Genomic DNA, 15,427 nt, shown 5'->3' on the forward strand with positions numbered 1-15,427 from the left:
GGCCGTCGCTTGGCGGCGCCTGCAAGCTGGGAATTTCCAAAGTCCCGTCTGGCTTTTCCACACGCAAGTGGAGGAAAAGGCGGACGATAAATGCGAAACCTGCGGAGAAAGGGGTACTCTGGATTACATAATCTGGCAATGCCTTGATTCCCCTGGCACCAAGGAAAACATAAATAGTAGAGAAGCCTGGGAACTGCTACTGCGGAGCGAGTCCCCCGCCAACCAGCAGCAAGCTATCCGGCTGGCGGCTGAAGCCGCGAAGAAACACTGTCGCTTCGCCTGTCTTTAGTCGCGGAGGCCCCGGCCTCCGTCCCATAGGCCTGCGTGCCGGGGGCGGGGAGTAGGGGGCCTCCTATAATCGTCGGTGGAAAAATAAAGTTCATAACAAAAACTGGCGAGCCTCGACCCACGCTCGACCTACTTAATCTCTCATGTTGGGCGATTCTCAGCGCTTCAGCAAGTTCCGTACTCCCATGCACTCCCATTTCTACCAGGTGTTCTGTAGAGGAGGAGATGGGTAGACCCAGCGCCCTCTTGACGCAACGCCTGATGAGTGCGTCTATCTTATCTTTTTCTATGGTCCTGATGTTGAGCAAAGGTGTGCCATAGCATATTCGGCTTATTATGTACGCCTGCATCAGTCTCAAGAGGCTTCTCTCTTCGAGGCCTCTGCCTATGAATGCAATCCTAAATATCCCTGTTACTTGCGTCCCGTAGGTAATGAGTTTTTTGTCGTTCCGTCGTTATACCCGTCATCTTGAATAAAAGTCCGAGGATTCTGATTTGCTGGACTTTTGGTACGGTTTTGCCGTCGACCTTAATTTCTACGTTAAAGTCGCCCTTGCACCTCATTGATTTTGGGTTATATATGAAAAGTTATAATTTTTGCGGAGAGCACGCAAGACCCCTTTCGGCCGCGAAGGACACAGTGGTGTCCACCGCCGCCTGTAGGCGTTCCTCTATGCTGCCGTCGCTGCCATTGTTCATCTAGAGATTAACATCGTCCGCGTAAATTCTGAACTTTAGATCTTTTATGACCTTAAGAGCGACGAGAAGGCCTCTCATCACCACGTTAAAGAGGAAGGGGGAGAGCACCGAGCCTTGCGGCGTTCCTTTACTTCCCAGGTGGACAGTGGAGGATTCTGGGTCCTGAAAATTTAGTTTCAACGTCCTGTTTGCCATGATATCCATTACGTAATTGTATGTCCTCTCGCCGACTCTTAATTCCTGTAGTCCTGCGAGAATTGCCTGGCGTTTTACGTCAAAAAACAGATAGGAGCACAGCCGACGAGGTTGCCCTACAGCCAAAATGTCGCGAGAACATCATAGTCCGTCCTCTCCCTCGCAACATGCACCCAGAATACCACAAGGAAAGACGAGAGAAGAGAGCAGAATCACTGGTTAAAAGAGCAAAAGAATTCAGAGTAAAAGAAGTTGCCTATACGTAGACGCTGCAAGCGGCCGATCGGGGGCGGCAGTCGCCGCGGTAGTCGATGGTAGCGGCGCACCAGTCGTCTCCGCCACCATTCGAAGCAGAAACATAGACACGGCTGAAGAGGTCGCAATAGCGCTCGCTTGCGTCGGAACGAAGGCTAGATTGATCTTTAGCGACAGTAAAACTGCACTATGGAATATCGGAAAAGGCAGGGTCTCGCAAGAAGCCGCCCGAATTCTAATAGCTGTAGCTAAAATCGCTCGCAAAATCACCCTAATTTGGATCCCAGCTCACACACCCATACCCGGCAACGATGCGGCTCATTTTAGCCAGAGATCTCTACTTCCGGGTAAACGTGGAGCCGCCCGATTGCCAGGCGATGGACGAACGTTTGCCAACCTATAAAAATAATCGAAAATTATAAATTAGAAAGACGTCTGATGCCGAAACCGGATCCTAGCTTAAATAATAAAGAGGCCATAACCTGGCGGCGATTAGAAGCCGGAAATTTCCCAAACCCTGTCTGGTTGTTTCACACCCAGACAGATGAGAGAAAAAATGATAAATCTAAAGCGTGCGAAGCGAGGGGAATTTATACTTTGGGAATGCCCTAAGTCTCCGGGCGCTAGGGACAACATTAAAAGTAGAGAAGCCTGGGTAACCCTGCTGCGAAGCAACGTCCCCGCTGACCAGCAAAACGCCGTCCGCCCGGCGGCTGAGGCCGCGAATAACCAATGTATATTCGCCAGTCCTTAGTCGCAGAGGTTCCAGTCCCCGTTCCTCAGGCCTGCATGCCAGGAGCGGGAAGAAGGGGCCTCCTCAATCGGTGGAAAATAGTTTTAATTAATCAATCAATCAATCTGGCGAGCCTCGCCGTCACCGCAGCTGCGAGAAGCCAGGTGACCTCAGGAGTCTGGTGACGTCACTCCATCGGCGCCGCCACATCTGGCACCTTCTGGAGCAGAAGCGGCGCGCGCTCATGCACTCTAAGAAAAAAGGGTGTGCGAAAGGGGTAAAAAGGGGTTAGCATGGTCATTTCCCCCTTTAGAAGGCCTTGGGGGTACCTTTGCACCTGCTGGAAGCAGGTCCCTATTCACTTACCCCCTCTTAGAAAACTTGCACCCTACTGCAACCCTACTTACCCTCTCTACCAGCGTTTGTGTGTTTGTGTGTGCGTTCGTGCCCCTTCATTCATTCATTCATAAACCTTTATTCATGAGGATGACCTGAGGCCTAGAGGGGAAGGGGGTGGGTTAGGTGAGGTTGAGGGCACCAGACTCCGACATGAAGTCTAGCAGGGCACTAAGCTTGCGCTTGGCGTTGGTATTGGGGGCTGTCCAGTCTTCGTAACTCTGAATGTGGTGAGCAGATGTGTAGCGTGCGCGGAGGCCAGCCGTGCCAGGACAGGTCCAGACCAAGTGCTGCAGGTCAACGGAGTCAGCAGGGCAGTTGGGGCAGCTGATCTTGGTTCGGCGCCATTGACTCAGGATGTCCGGTGTGTACGCTGCACCGGCTCGTGCCTTGTGAGTTAGAACTTGGGCTGGGCGAGAGAGGCCGGAAGGGATCGGAGGATTAATACCGGGGACAAGGTCCCGCAACAAACCCCTCCGCTCACGTTTAAGCCGCGTGATGACAGAGTCCGGTATGATGAAGGAGACGGGAGAACAGTAAGGGTGGTCCGAGTTGGACGGGCCCACATCAAGGCTATGCCGGCGGTCTTCCTCTAGCTGCGCGCCAGCGGCCTCGTGGGCCATTCTGTTCCCAGTTCCTTGTGCGTGATGTCCAGGTGTCCAATGAATTCGTACCGAGACTTGTGAGGTCTCTCGCAGGTATCGGCAGCGCTCTTTGATGCTGTGTTGTACTGAGGTCTTGTAAGAAGGGGCTTGCAGGGTTTCTATAGCCTCTTGACTGTCGGTGTAGATGTGGATGAAACGATCTGTTCCTTTGGTGCAGTGTTGAAGGGCCTCGTCGATGGCTGTTAATTCGAGTTCAGTTGCGGACCAGTACCTGCGACCACTGTGGCTAGTAGCGTGCAGCTGTGAACCCTCTTGGTAGTAAGCGGTGGTTGCAAACGTGATGCCGGTGTCATCGTCATGATATAGGGCGGCGTCGGTATAAATGCGGAGACCGATGTGCTGGTCTTGTGTATCAATTATGTGGCATTGTCGGTGATCTCTTCCTGGCCCTTTGGTGTTGGTTAGAAGGGGTTTTGGATCTGTTACCAATGTTTCTGTCCATGGTGCTGTAAGGTGGTTCAATATGGGCAAGTGTAGGTTAGCTTCGTCAAAGATTCGAGTGAGGAGGCGATGCCCGTTGGGTGTGTGACGCAGGCGAGTTTCATGATTGGCTCGGTGCGTAGCAATAAGTGCATCCACTGGTGGGAGCTGAGCGAATCTGTGGAGCTCCGTGGTGCGCGTGTGTACGGGTAGACCAGTTATAACCCTCAAGGCAGAGTTATAAAGTAAGCCAAGTGTTTTGTAATTGGCTGCGGTCAAGTCAAAGTAAGGGGCACCGTAGCGGAGCTTAGCGAGCAGAATAGCGACGGTGAGGCGACGCGCTACCTCCGTCCCTGCGCCCCCACTCTTGCTGCTGAGCCGTTTGATTAAGTTGAGCGTTGGCCTCCATTGAGATTTTAGCTGTTGGATCCAATCCTTAGCAGTACCATGCTGATTGATGGGAACGCCAAGTATCCGGAGATAACCTTCCGGGGCCTTCGTGCCCCTTAGACAGCGCTGTGATTAGTTTGGGCACATGTCACGATGGGGCGCTCGTGCAGCATTCTGTCCCATCATGTCTCGTTCCTGCACCGTCGCTTTCAGAGAGGGGACTCCTTTTGTGCCACCTTCGCCACCGTTTCTCTCTGGCGGCGTTTGGGTCCCTCTCCATGTTTACTCTTCCCAGTCAGGAACTGCAAGCTGCAGGTGTGTCATGTTTTCGATAGGGTGATGTCATGACTGCAAAACTGCGCCTAAATTGTAATGAAACAGCAGATACTTTTGTTTTGCTTGTGGGAGTAATGCTCTGGCAGTGCACAGCTGTTTCAGGCTTATAGTGGAGCCACTCCGACTGCATAGCGAACTGTCACGGGCCGTTCTGCAAACGTATTTCCTAAGCTGCTTAAAGGAAAGAAAAGGCACAGTATCTGTCACACTTCTTGGTAGAATCCTGAACCATACCATAAGGGGAAGCTTGGGAAGCTTCGAAGGAAGGTGGATTAAAAGAAAAGAGAGAAAGAGGTGCTGGTTGTGTTCAGCAACAAAATTATGCACATATTTGATTTTACCTGAAGCGCATACAGCTCGTTCGGCCGAAAAGGCATCGCCATTGCCATGGTCGTCGCCGAAACTCGCAACTCGTGGAAAAATATATGCTCTGATTTATATTAAATCTTGATAAAATCAATTCCTTATACAGCTTTCAGGGTGGTGTCATACCCTTTTCGCGTCACATTTAGCATCCATCTGCTAGTCATGTTGAAGGTTAGTTTGCGACAGAGATTGGAACCAACGACATATGTACAGCTGCCGAAATCTTAACTGACGTTCGTGACGGCAGTACTTTCTGTGATTCTGAGCGTTACAGAGCAGCTAACCTGAGAAAATTCAAGTATAAGAAATGGCTCACCAAGCTCTTGCGTAATCTTGATCATCTGGCAAGTACTTATTAAGGCGCAGGAGCATAGAAAAGGAGGTCGTCATGCGCACGCCATTTAAAGATTTGGGCGGCTCTACCTCCGGTTTTATGCCTTTCATTTTAAGGTTCGCCGTTCACCGAGAAGTAAGGCAGATACAGCACCTTCCGTTCCTCCAAACAAAGTAAACTAAAGGCGTTAATCACATTGCCAAACTCTGCGTCTCTTAACGGCAAGAATTCGCGGAATGAAAAGGCCGTGTTAACGGCGCTATCGCGTCTACAGCTTTGGTGTCATGCTGGCTTGAAATTATTTAATTTTATAGCGTTAACTAGAGACAGGCTGGTGGGCAGCTGATAGCTGTGACACTCGAGGACAAATTTCATCAAAAGTTGTTTCTTTCTACTCGTTTTTTGGTGAATGCGACCAGCTACACTGAAAATAAGGATTTCTTCACCCTCATTTACTGTACCGCGGAAAGTATGTCAGTCGGAAATTCTTAGTTTACAAATGGACACACACACACGTATAATATATATATATATATATATATATATATATATATATATAGGCTTAAAATTGAACATTAAAAAGACGAAGACCACGGCGTCTTCCCCTATGAAGTCCTGGAGGATCAAGGGACAAGAAGTGGAAGCTGTGACAGATTTTCTCTTCTTGGGCTCCAAGATTACCCCGGAAGGAGACTGCAGCCATGAAATTAGGAGACGCCTCCTTCTGGGCAAGAGAGCCATGGCTAGCCTTGACCGCCTAGTAAAGAGCAGAGACATTAGACTGCCAACCAAGATCCGTATAACTCGTGCTATGGTCTTTCCAGTTGTGATGTATGGATGCGAGAGTTGGACTGTGAAGAAGGCTGACCGCCGAAGAATTGACGCGTTTGAATTGTGGTGCTTGCGGAGACTCTTGAGAGTTCCTTGGACGGCCAGAAGATCAAATCAGTCGATATTGTTGACCATAAACCTTGACTGCTCATTGGAGGGTCAAATTCTAAAGTTAAAGCTCAGCTACTTTGGTCAACTGATGAGAAGAGAGGAGTCGCTGGAGAAAGATTTGATATTGGGAAAGGTTGAGGGTCACCGGAGAAGGGGTAGGCAGCGAACGCGATGGTTGGATGGCATCCTCGAGGCGCTGCAGACGAAGTTATGTGATGTTAGGAAGATAGTGGGAGACCGGAAAGCATGGCGTAATATGGTTCACACACACACACACATATATATATATATATATATATATATATATATATATATATATATATATATATATATATATATATATATATATATATCAGTTCAGGCGTTCAGTCGTGTCCGACTCTTCGTGACCCTATGGACCATGTCACGCCACGCTTTCCGGTCTCTCACTATCTTCTTAACATCACATAACTGCATCTGCAGTGCCTCGAGGATCCCATCTAACCATCGCGTTCGCTGCCTACCCCTTCTCCGGCGACCCTCAACCTTTCCCAACATCAAATCTTTCTCCAGCGACTCCTCTCTTCTCATCAGATGACCAAAGTAGCTGAGCTTTAACTTTAGAATTTGACCCTCCAATGAGCAGTCAGGGTTTATGGTCGACAATATATATATATATATATATATATATATATATATATATATATATATATATATATATATATATATATATATATATATATATATACAGCTCAAATTTCGGGCAGAAATGGCATTTTGTCGATGGTATGGTTCTTGCCTGATTCGATCAGAAGTCGGATGTTCCCATAATATGCGGCGGCGGCGATGCAAGACAAGCCACTGCCTCAGCGATAGCACCGGCATCGCCGCCGCATACGATGGGAACATCCGACTTCTGATCGAATCAGGCAATTACGCCTAACAACTTTAATATTAAAAATACTAACGGCAACATGCCATTTCTGTGCGAAATTTGAGCTGCGAGGATTTTGCGGTTTAGTTTGGAGGAGCATTCTACAGGAATATACAGTGCAATGCCCTGTATATTCCTGGGTCTCGTCTTTTAGAGAGTTTTTATGTTTCTGCAAACGACCTACCTGCCTGTCTGTCCTATAAATGCACTTTTCCACGTGCCATCGGAATGCGGTAAATAACTCGTCTTGCCTCAGCCAAGGTTTTCATTTGCTTGATCTTACTGTTCTACACACATGCTCCCTTCTTCATTCTTTTTTTTTTTTTTCAATTTTCAAAAATAGGCTAATCAGTTTGGAAAGTGAAGAAAACAGAATGCGTACACCGTGTCGTCGGGCTCTGTATTAATATTGCAGGAGACGTTATTTTTGCATGTCATCATTCATAATTTTTTCATTCGTTCCAATCTCAGCAGGTTCTTCAGCGTGTTTCGTACTTGCTGCACCAGGCTGTCGGGTGGTTCCAATCGCCGCTTCTCGGACGCTTTTGTGATGAAACACGACGCATGCATATTTTCCGCCACACCCCACACCAGGCACTTCGCGTTTTTCAATGCAGCACACACGTGTTTGCAGCAGCATTGTGCGACACGATTCCTTCGAGCATAAGTTGAGTGGAAAACTTACAAAAGACCAGCTAGCTGGCTGCGGAGCCACGTAGAGCCTGTGATACTTGCACGTGGTCACTTATCCTTTCTAGTTCCGAGAACTCAGGAAACTGGGCATTGATTCCTTCGCTCGCCGTATGACACAGCGCAAAGGTGACGCACGCTCTTTTGTCCTGATAAGCCTGCCCCTGAAGTGAACATCGGAATTTTGGACACTGAATCTCAAGCGCCAATGATGGAGGTGGGGTAAGGAACAATCAGAAGAACCTGCTGCTCCCCGGAACTCTTTTCTTCACAGCATAAAGTCATTTTTCGTCGGACTTTCAAAAACCAGTTTGGCTGTAGCTTCCACAGTGCCTACGCGGGGTACACAAGACTGTTCATTGTGAACAATATGGCCGGGCCCAGTGAGCCCAAAATGTGTGCCTCTTTTCGACGGCGAGCACGTGGTGGCTCTGGACACACACTCCTCTCAAGGCTCCGTGGGGTCGCGACTCGCGAGTCATTTCAGCAGAAGCGATGTCCTGTTCGGACGCGGACGCATCGAGCGGTCTCAGTCTTATGCCTATGGGCTGCACTGCCCTTGAGTTGTAAATATTTGTATCATACTCAAAATGCAAACAGATATGTGAGAGCAAATTCTTTCGTTGTTACTGCAGGGAACTACCCCATGTAGAGACGTAACCTTAAATTAACTGACGCGGCAGAATTCTGTTAAGGGCACAGCTCACCACGACTCTGCAATCAGCGACGACGTGGAGCTTGGATAAAGCAAGAGGTACGCATATTCTAGCGCTGCAACAGTCTTGGGTTGCCCAAAAGCAGCAGCGGAGGAGAGATCACGTTAGCGGATTCGCTGGGCCAGCGTTGAGAACAAGTATGGTATGGACTTGAAAGGTTGCTGCGGCTGCGGTGGCGCCATGTACCAGCTTCGAACTCCATTACGCATGTCAATGATGGGCGACAGCAGCAGGTGCGGCGGCAGCGGTTAACGTAAACCGGCGCATGGTGCTTGTAAGTTCCATTTTTCAAACTTTTTGCTGCCCTTATTGTGGGTTTAAGCCGGCATACTCGGTCAATCAGCATGCGTCGCAATAGTGAGCACAGTGTTGAGTCCGATGTTCGAGTGGTCCCAATCTCTATGATCAGCAGGCGTGACTGCATTTGAGTGACCACCCATACGTATAGCATGTGTTTCAGCGAAGGTGAACTAGAAGTTTTAAAACTGCTTTTTGTGATATTGAGGTGGTTTCATATTGCAATTGTTTACATCAGGATACAGTTTAATCAAGCTAATTTGGTGGTTAACTAAACTTGTAACAATTGACTTCTTATGGCACTTACGTAATCAATATTCGTGGTTACCCAAGTTTGCAAGTGCGAGATGCCAGGTTAGTGGCTACTGCATTCTTAAAGAACAGCGCAAGGAACAACACGGAAACGCACAGAATGGATGGACACTGCCGCTGACTATACTTCGTCTCACAAGATGCCTGCAGCACTGCGAAAGGCAGAGGCACCCCAGTGTAATCAGGATCACGTGCACTGCAATAGGCAATGGACCATTTCGGAAAGTTGCGCGCGCCCCCTACGCGACCGCCGCAAAGCAGGCTGGGAATTGTGAGCGTGGCTTGCCGGGCAGGATCCGGCGCAGGAGTGGTTCGACATGGACGTCGCGCAAAAGCAGGTAAACAAAACTTTTTTTTGGGATGCTAGCAATGCTTTTGTAGCATGCTTGCGCCGCGCAAGTGATCTTTGCATTGCCGTACAACTTTTTTTGTGGTTTTGCAGCCGACGCTACGAGCGCGAAGCGAGTATTTTCGCACGTGAGCGCTCGTGAAGCGCGCACATGTGCCAGTGTATAGTTTTAGCTATACTTCAGAAGGCACGAGCGCGATCCTACGGCTAGCAGGCGTGTTTTGCTGGTAAGCGCGCGCTAACAGTGCATTTATTTACTGGTCGCCCGTCGCGAACCTTCAAAGTTTCTGCGGCTGTCCCGGCGGCAGGCGTAGTACGTAGCGTACGCATTCATGTTTGTTGCAACAGTGCGACATAGTCTTGTGAGAATGTACGCGCTATATTTTAGCAAAATACGTCGTTATCGCGCACTGCCCATTCAATCTTTTGGTTATAGCGTGCTATTTAGTCTACGGACGAGTCTGAAACAAGTATATCGTCGAAAGAAACGGACAGCGCATTCGTTCAATGAGTACATCTTGGAAGAAAGTAGTAGTTGAGTTGGTGCTTAGCTTGTGCGAGCGCATTTTCTTGCCTATAGTGTTGTTCGAATAGCACGCAGCAAGTGCGAAGCAGAACCAACAAGCACTGTTACATTGTGTGTAGCTGAGCATATTTTTGCGATACAAATAGTAGTTGCTGTCTGTGCCATATTCAACGAGTTTGACGGCTCGTACTATCTCGGTCGCGGTGTCCATTTGTTACTACCGTGGAGTGCAGATAGGCGCAGCCAAAATATGAACGTGCCTCGGTGGCTACAAGTAACGCGAACGCGGTCGAAAAAAACTGCGGCGGATATTTTGCTAACGTGAAAAACATGGACGCGCCAGTACCTTGTACTTGGGCGGCCTCGGAGTTTTAGTTAGCTGGTGGTTTACCGAGGCCGTCCTTGTGCAACATTCTTCACGACCGCGCGTAGTAAATGAAATGGGTTCAGCGTTGCTTTTCAAGCATGCTTGCCACAAGTAACCAAGACACAATGAATGAATACTTTATTTCAAGATCGCATTGGTGATGCCATGATCAGCTGTGTATGCTTCCATGCTCTGTTTATATGTGGAGTGCCAAAGAAAACATTTTGACACTTGCTTATACCCATGTTGCAGGTACCACTGCAAGCCATTCATAATGCACTTCCTCTCCAAGCAAGGCTACCGAAAGGGCCATGGACAAAACAGTTAAAAGACGTTCCAGATGGGTTCTCAGAGCAAGGAATCTTGACACATCAGAATTCACGTGGTGCTCAGAAGCATACTGTAAGCGGATACAGGATGTTCAAAGCAGAGAAGGTGCACAATGTTCTTATTTGCAAGGCTGACAGATCCACTTTTCTTAAAGCAACAGTGGAGGCATCATTCTCTTTGGCAAAATTATATGACACTGCTGCTGTGCTCTCGTCAAATGGAACTGTGGACGAAGGAACCTGCAACTGCCGGGCTGGAGCTGCAGGTGTTTGTAAACATGTAGTAGCAATTCTATGGTTTGTATTAGACCTGAAGCGCTCTGGGGCAGCCTACGTGCAAGACACACAGTCGTGTACAGACAAACCCAGAGCATGGGGTACTGGGGCAAAGAAGGCCAACGTGCACACACGCGAGTTCTCAAAACTGCGTTTTGTGAAACATATGCCAATGAAAGCTGGCAGGTATGCAACTCAAGAAACCACAGTTTCTCTGACAGTAACAGAAGACCATATTAAGAGAATGTATCAGACACAGAAAAATATTCCAAACGCCATGCTATGCAAGACGCTGGAGGACAACCACTTTCAGCCCGTACAAGTGAAAAGAACACGTCAGGAGGAGGCTCTCAGCCAGATGCCAATCAGGTTGCCGGTGCAAGCCCTGTGGGTTGAGCATGTGCCAGCTGGGTACACGTTCGGCTCCTGTGAGCTTACTTTAGAAGACTCATGGGCCCTTGAGCAAGCGACTAGGATGCAGAGCGGCTCTACAACATGGAGCTTCGAGAGATCCAAGCGCCTGACTGCTTCACACTTTGGAGATGTGGTGTCACGGAAGAAGCCAGCTGATGAGAAGTTTTTTAAGAGGTTGTTCGGGTCTAGCCAGATGCAGACCAAATACATGGCTGATGGTTTAAGGAATGAAGATGCAGCCGTGCAGCGTTACATAGACAAGAAAAAGGTCCCAGTTAGGATTTACTGTTGTGGGTTGTGCGTCAACCCTGGTGTCCCTGTTCTTGGTGCAACGCCTGACCGTGTTGTAGAGCAGGGAGGAGATTTTGGTCTCCTTGAAGTTAAGACCCTCTCAGCTGCCAAGGAACGGGGTGAGGAATTAGAAAATGCTGTGAATACGGCACCCTACCTGAAGAATGGAGTTCTTAAACCAACGCACAAGTACTTTTACCAGGTCCAGGGGCAAATGGCTTTGACTGGACTCTCCTGGTGTGATTTTGTGGTTGATAATGGCACAGACTGCACTCTTCAGAGGATCACTTTTGACAGCTCGCTTTGGATTTCCAAAATGCTGCCTCGTCTCCTGGAATGTCACAAGAACTACCAAGAGCACTGTGCTTGTGTGTGAATTTCAATGACTTATTTTATGTTACATTGGTCTGCAGGACAAAGATGCTCGGACTCGTAACATGCTTTGGCATGTGTTCATACTTATGTATATTTGTTTCTTAAATATCTTGTATTGCATTTTTTTCCATGAAGAAAGTGTTTTTCTGCGTAATATCGTTATGGCGATGTGCACGTTGTGCCACAACCCATTTAAATGTGTGTGCCACTAATCTGTGTGTAAAAAGTAAATGTCAAGCACCACACGTCTTGCTGCCTTGTCCTCCAAGTTCCTGTCTCTACATTTGTCGGCTACCTTCCTTGTGATTTTTCCCTTGTCCTTTGCCTGAATTTTTTTTTTTGAACCAACTTTTTTTCTCGTGTTGCTTGTCGATAAGAAAGTCGTGCTCTCTTGGCAGACAGAGGAAAGGTATTTTTTGGATTCCTTGTCCACTGTCGTTTCCTGCCACTTGATTTTCCCACCTCCATTTGCTAACCTAACCTAACTATGAAGGAGCATTTTCACATTTCAAATGTGTTTTGAATACCAGAGCATCACTCCTCATCGATAATTTTGTAATAAAAAGAAAGCGCTTAGGTTTAGCCAATAGGAGCAGTGCGACCTTTAAAGTTGAAAGTCAGGTTTGATGAAGGAGAAACACTGTGCAGCCTGATGAGGTTAAGGTTTGTGTTCATCTGTTTTGTCTTGGTATCAATGCTCATTAAGTCTGTTGGTCTGTCGGGTAAACTCCTAAGAAAAGAATGTAGCCACTGCGTAGCAACATCACGCACCTTCCTTACAGTCGTTGTAGCTTCTCCATCTGTTTTGCCAAGGTTTCATGCGACATCTGGAATTTAATTCATTTTCACTGCACGCAATTTTCTCTTGTAGCTTGACAGTTTGGTAATTGTTTTATCAACCTCACTTGTAAGGGTAAGGAGAAGCTGAACTCAGCATTGTCTGAAATGCCTTCAAGTAGTAGTGAGTTAAATTCTAAATGCTCTATTTTTTACTTCATCCAGTCATCACATTGTGAAAGCTGATTTGGTTCGACACACATCATTGCTATGTTTTGAGTCGAGCCTACGTTTTTCTGGTTTAACATCCTGTAGGCAACGAGGGACATGGGGATGGAGGGCTCCCAAACAGCTTTGACCATCATGGATTTTTAATGTGCACATTATATTTTGCCTCCACCAAAATGGGACTTTCATGTCTGTGATTTCATCCCATGACATTGGGTCAAGCAGCCAAATTCCATAGTCGCAGAGCCATCGTGGTGGATGCTTAACTCTTTGCGGACGGAGATGACATTCCTTGGTGGTCTCGTGTCATGCCTAATAAAGACAAAACGGCAACTTCTAATGAACAGATCGGCCACTTTGATTCGGAAGATGTGGGGTCCTTCTGCTGAAGACAGATCAATTGATTTGGTACACAGGCGCTTTGATACATCTTGATCAAGGCAAGGTGCAGAAATGCTTGTATGTAAAAAGTTTTGTGCGTGATAATAGGCTTCACATGGTTTCATCTGGTCTGGAGCCCTTGACAACTGTGTGCCCATAGCGGAAGTATGGAATGTAAAAATCGTTTCTCACTTTGTGTGCTGCTGTGTCTAAAGAAAGGAGGACTGAGATTTGGACTGCTGAACCATGTTTACACTGACCCTGTGCTTCCTTTACCTTTTTTTTTTGTTACTTTCTATTGGCGGCATCCTTCTCCCCTTGTACTGAAAACCTAAATAGAAAGAAGGGAAAGCTGTCGAGGCTTTGGATTTAACGTCTAGAAATGAGAGTGTCAAAACCACTGCCAAACAATGTGCCCCTCTACTGTGGAGGTAGACGCATCTTGTCTGTCTGCGTTTTGGTGCGAGTCGTCCTATGCTTCATTTGTTTTGGTGTCCCCGACGCTTTTTTTCTTGTCATTTGTACGAGCTAGAATTCATGAGTGTGACTCTGTATAGGTTCTGCTACCTGATCCTATGAAGTTCATGTGCCTGCATGTTAAATCCTTCCTGCTACACTTTCTGGATGTCAGGACACACGCACTGATTGATGTGTTGCTGTCTAGCAGGTTCGCGTGTGGTTAATTTGGGCAAACTACCGACTTGATGATAGTCATTTATATTTGAAATATGATGTTTAATTCTGTTCACACCATGTTTTCTCATGGTTACTTTCATCTTCTATATAAAATCAAAGAAGAATTTGCAAATGCGGCGGTTAGTTGCTAGTTGGCATACACAGGTTCAGTATGTCTACTTGCTGTGTAGCTGTGATTGAGAGTTGTGTGCAAGTTCTTGCTTGTGTACTGCAATCATTGCTGTGCAAGCGAAATCTGTGAACATTTTGATTTTGTGTCTGGCGTAGTATTTGTACTTTTTAGGATGACTTGTTGCCGTAAGAAAGGTAATTCTTGTGCAAGGTTTTACTATGTACTTGCAAGCTGATGTATATGCTTCGATGCAAAATGAGTGTATTGAGATCATTAATTTAACAGTTTGTTTTTGCTTCATCATTATTGCTCATTTGGAACCAGCACTTCATTCGATGCAAAATGAGTGTATTGAGATCATTAATTTAACAGTTTGTTTTTGCTTCATCATTATTGCTCATTTGGAACCAGCACTTCAGAAACATATGAAAGTCCTTCTTTCTTCCTTGCAGAAATACGTTCTTTGGGAGGTGCACAGTTTATATGCTCATATTGGTTGCTTGGCTTTCTTCATTTCTGCACTTAAGGCGTCAAGACAGTTTTGCGTACTTCTTTTTTGTTATTGTATTTTGTAAGACTGCCACATTACATACTATATATTCTTGATTCAAAGCAACATTTTGTTTTTTAAACGTAATAGGTAGGAAAAAAACTCCCATGTGCGCATAAAAGTAGCCAAATTACAAGCGAGTGCTCGGTAGGTGCTGCATCTAAAATTTTACATTCAAAATGGAAGCAGTATCCTGGAAGATGCATGCACTCTTGTTCTCCAAACTGTCATTTAGCTGTGCATCCTCTTCTGTGATTAATGGACTCCACTACACTTTTGAACCAATTTCATTGACCCACCATCTAATTGTAGGGAATTCAAAGCACCAAAAAGAATGATCATGGCATAACCCAATAACCTCTCAAACCAAACCAGAGCTCAGCACCGTAGTGAGGCTAGTAGGAAAGCCTAACTACTAATTGTTAAGAACACAAATACCTCTTGCATAATGTCACGCATTGCAATGTTTTGTTCATTTTTTCACACCAACGGAGTTGCTTGAGATTTTGATAATTGAAGTTATTTATTTCGTTACACTTATGTTTGAACAAGACTGTATTAAAAAAATTTTTCTGCAACGTGCTTATACATAGAGATGCATTGCTTAGCATGCTTTTGTGTTATGCTCTTAAAATATATTGGCACAAGATGTTTAAGTGAGCTGTGCAATACAAGAGCCTTTCTTTGTAAGAAAGCCTTTTATTTATTTATTTATTTATTCATATACCCTCAGGGCCCGAAGGCATTAAAGAGGGGAGTGGGAAAGATACATTGGTACAGGGTACAGTGCAGCATAAAGCATCATAGGA

At 46.5% G+C, this 15,427-nt stretch overlaps 1 protein-coding gene across 1 annotated transcript; it reads left to right on the top strand.

Moving 5' to 3' along the window:
* The first annotated feature begins 9,153 nt into the window (after positions 1-9,153).
* LOC146176745 (uncharacterized) lies at positions 9,154-12,218 on the top strand. The gene is made up of 2 exons (XM_084582946.1): positions 9,154-9,285; positions 10,442-12,218. The coding sequence occupies exons 1-2, from the start codon at positions 9,265-9,267 to the stop codon at positions 11,873-11,875; spliced, it is 1,455 nt and encodes a 484-aa protein (XP_084439072.1). The 5' UTR covers positions 9,154-9,264; the 3' UTR covers positions 11,876-12,218.
* Positions 12,219-15,427: the final 3,209 nt, after the last annotated feature.

Source organism: Amblyomma maculatum, chromosome 10, assembly GCF_055883805.1.
Source record: "Amblyomma maculatum isolate TAMU_Amacu chromosome 10, ASM5588380v1, whole genome shotgun sequence".
Lineage (NCBI taxonomy): Eukaryota > Metazoa > Arthropoda > Arachnida > Ixodida > Ixodidae > Amblyomma > Amblyomma maculatum.

What these genes read in the sequence shown, in the direction of transcription:
- LOC146176745 (XM_084582946.1), top strand. Translation starts at nt 9,265, where the DNA reads ATGGACGTCGCGCAAAAGCAG. An exon ending in TGGACGTCGCGCAAAAGCAG is followed by an intron (nt 9,286 to 10,441) that starts GTAAACAAAACT and finishes CCCATGTTGCAG; the next exon opens with GTACCACTGCAAGCCATTCA.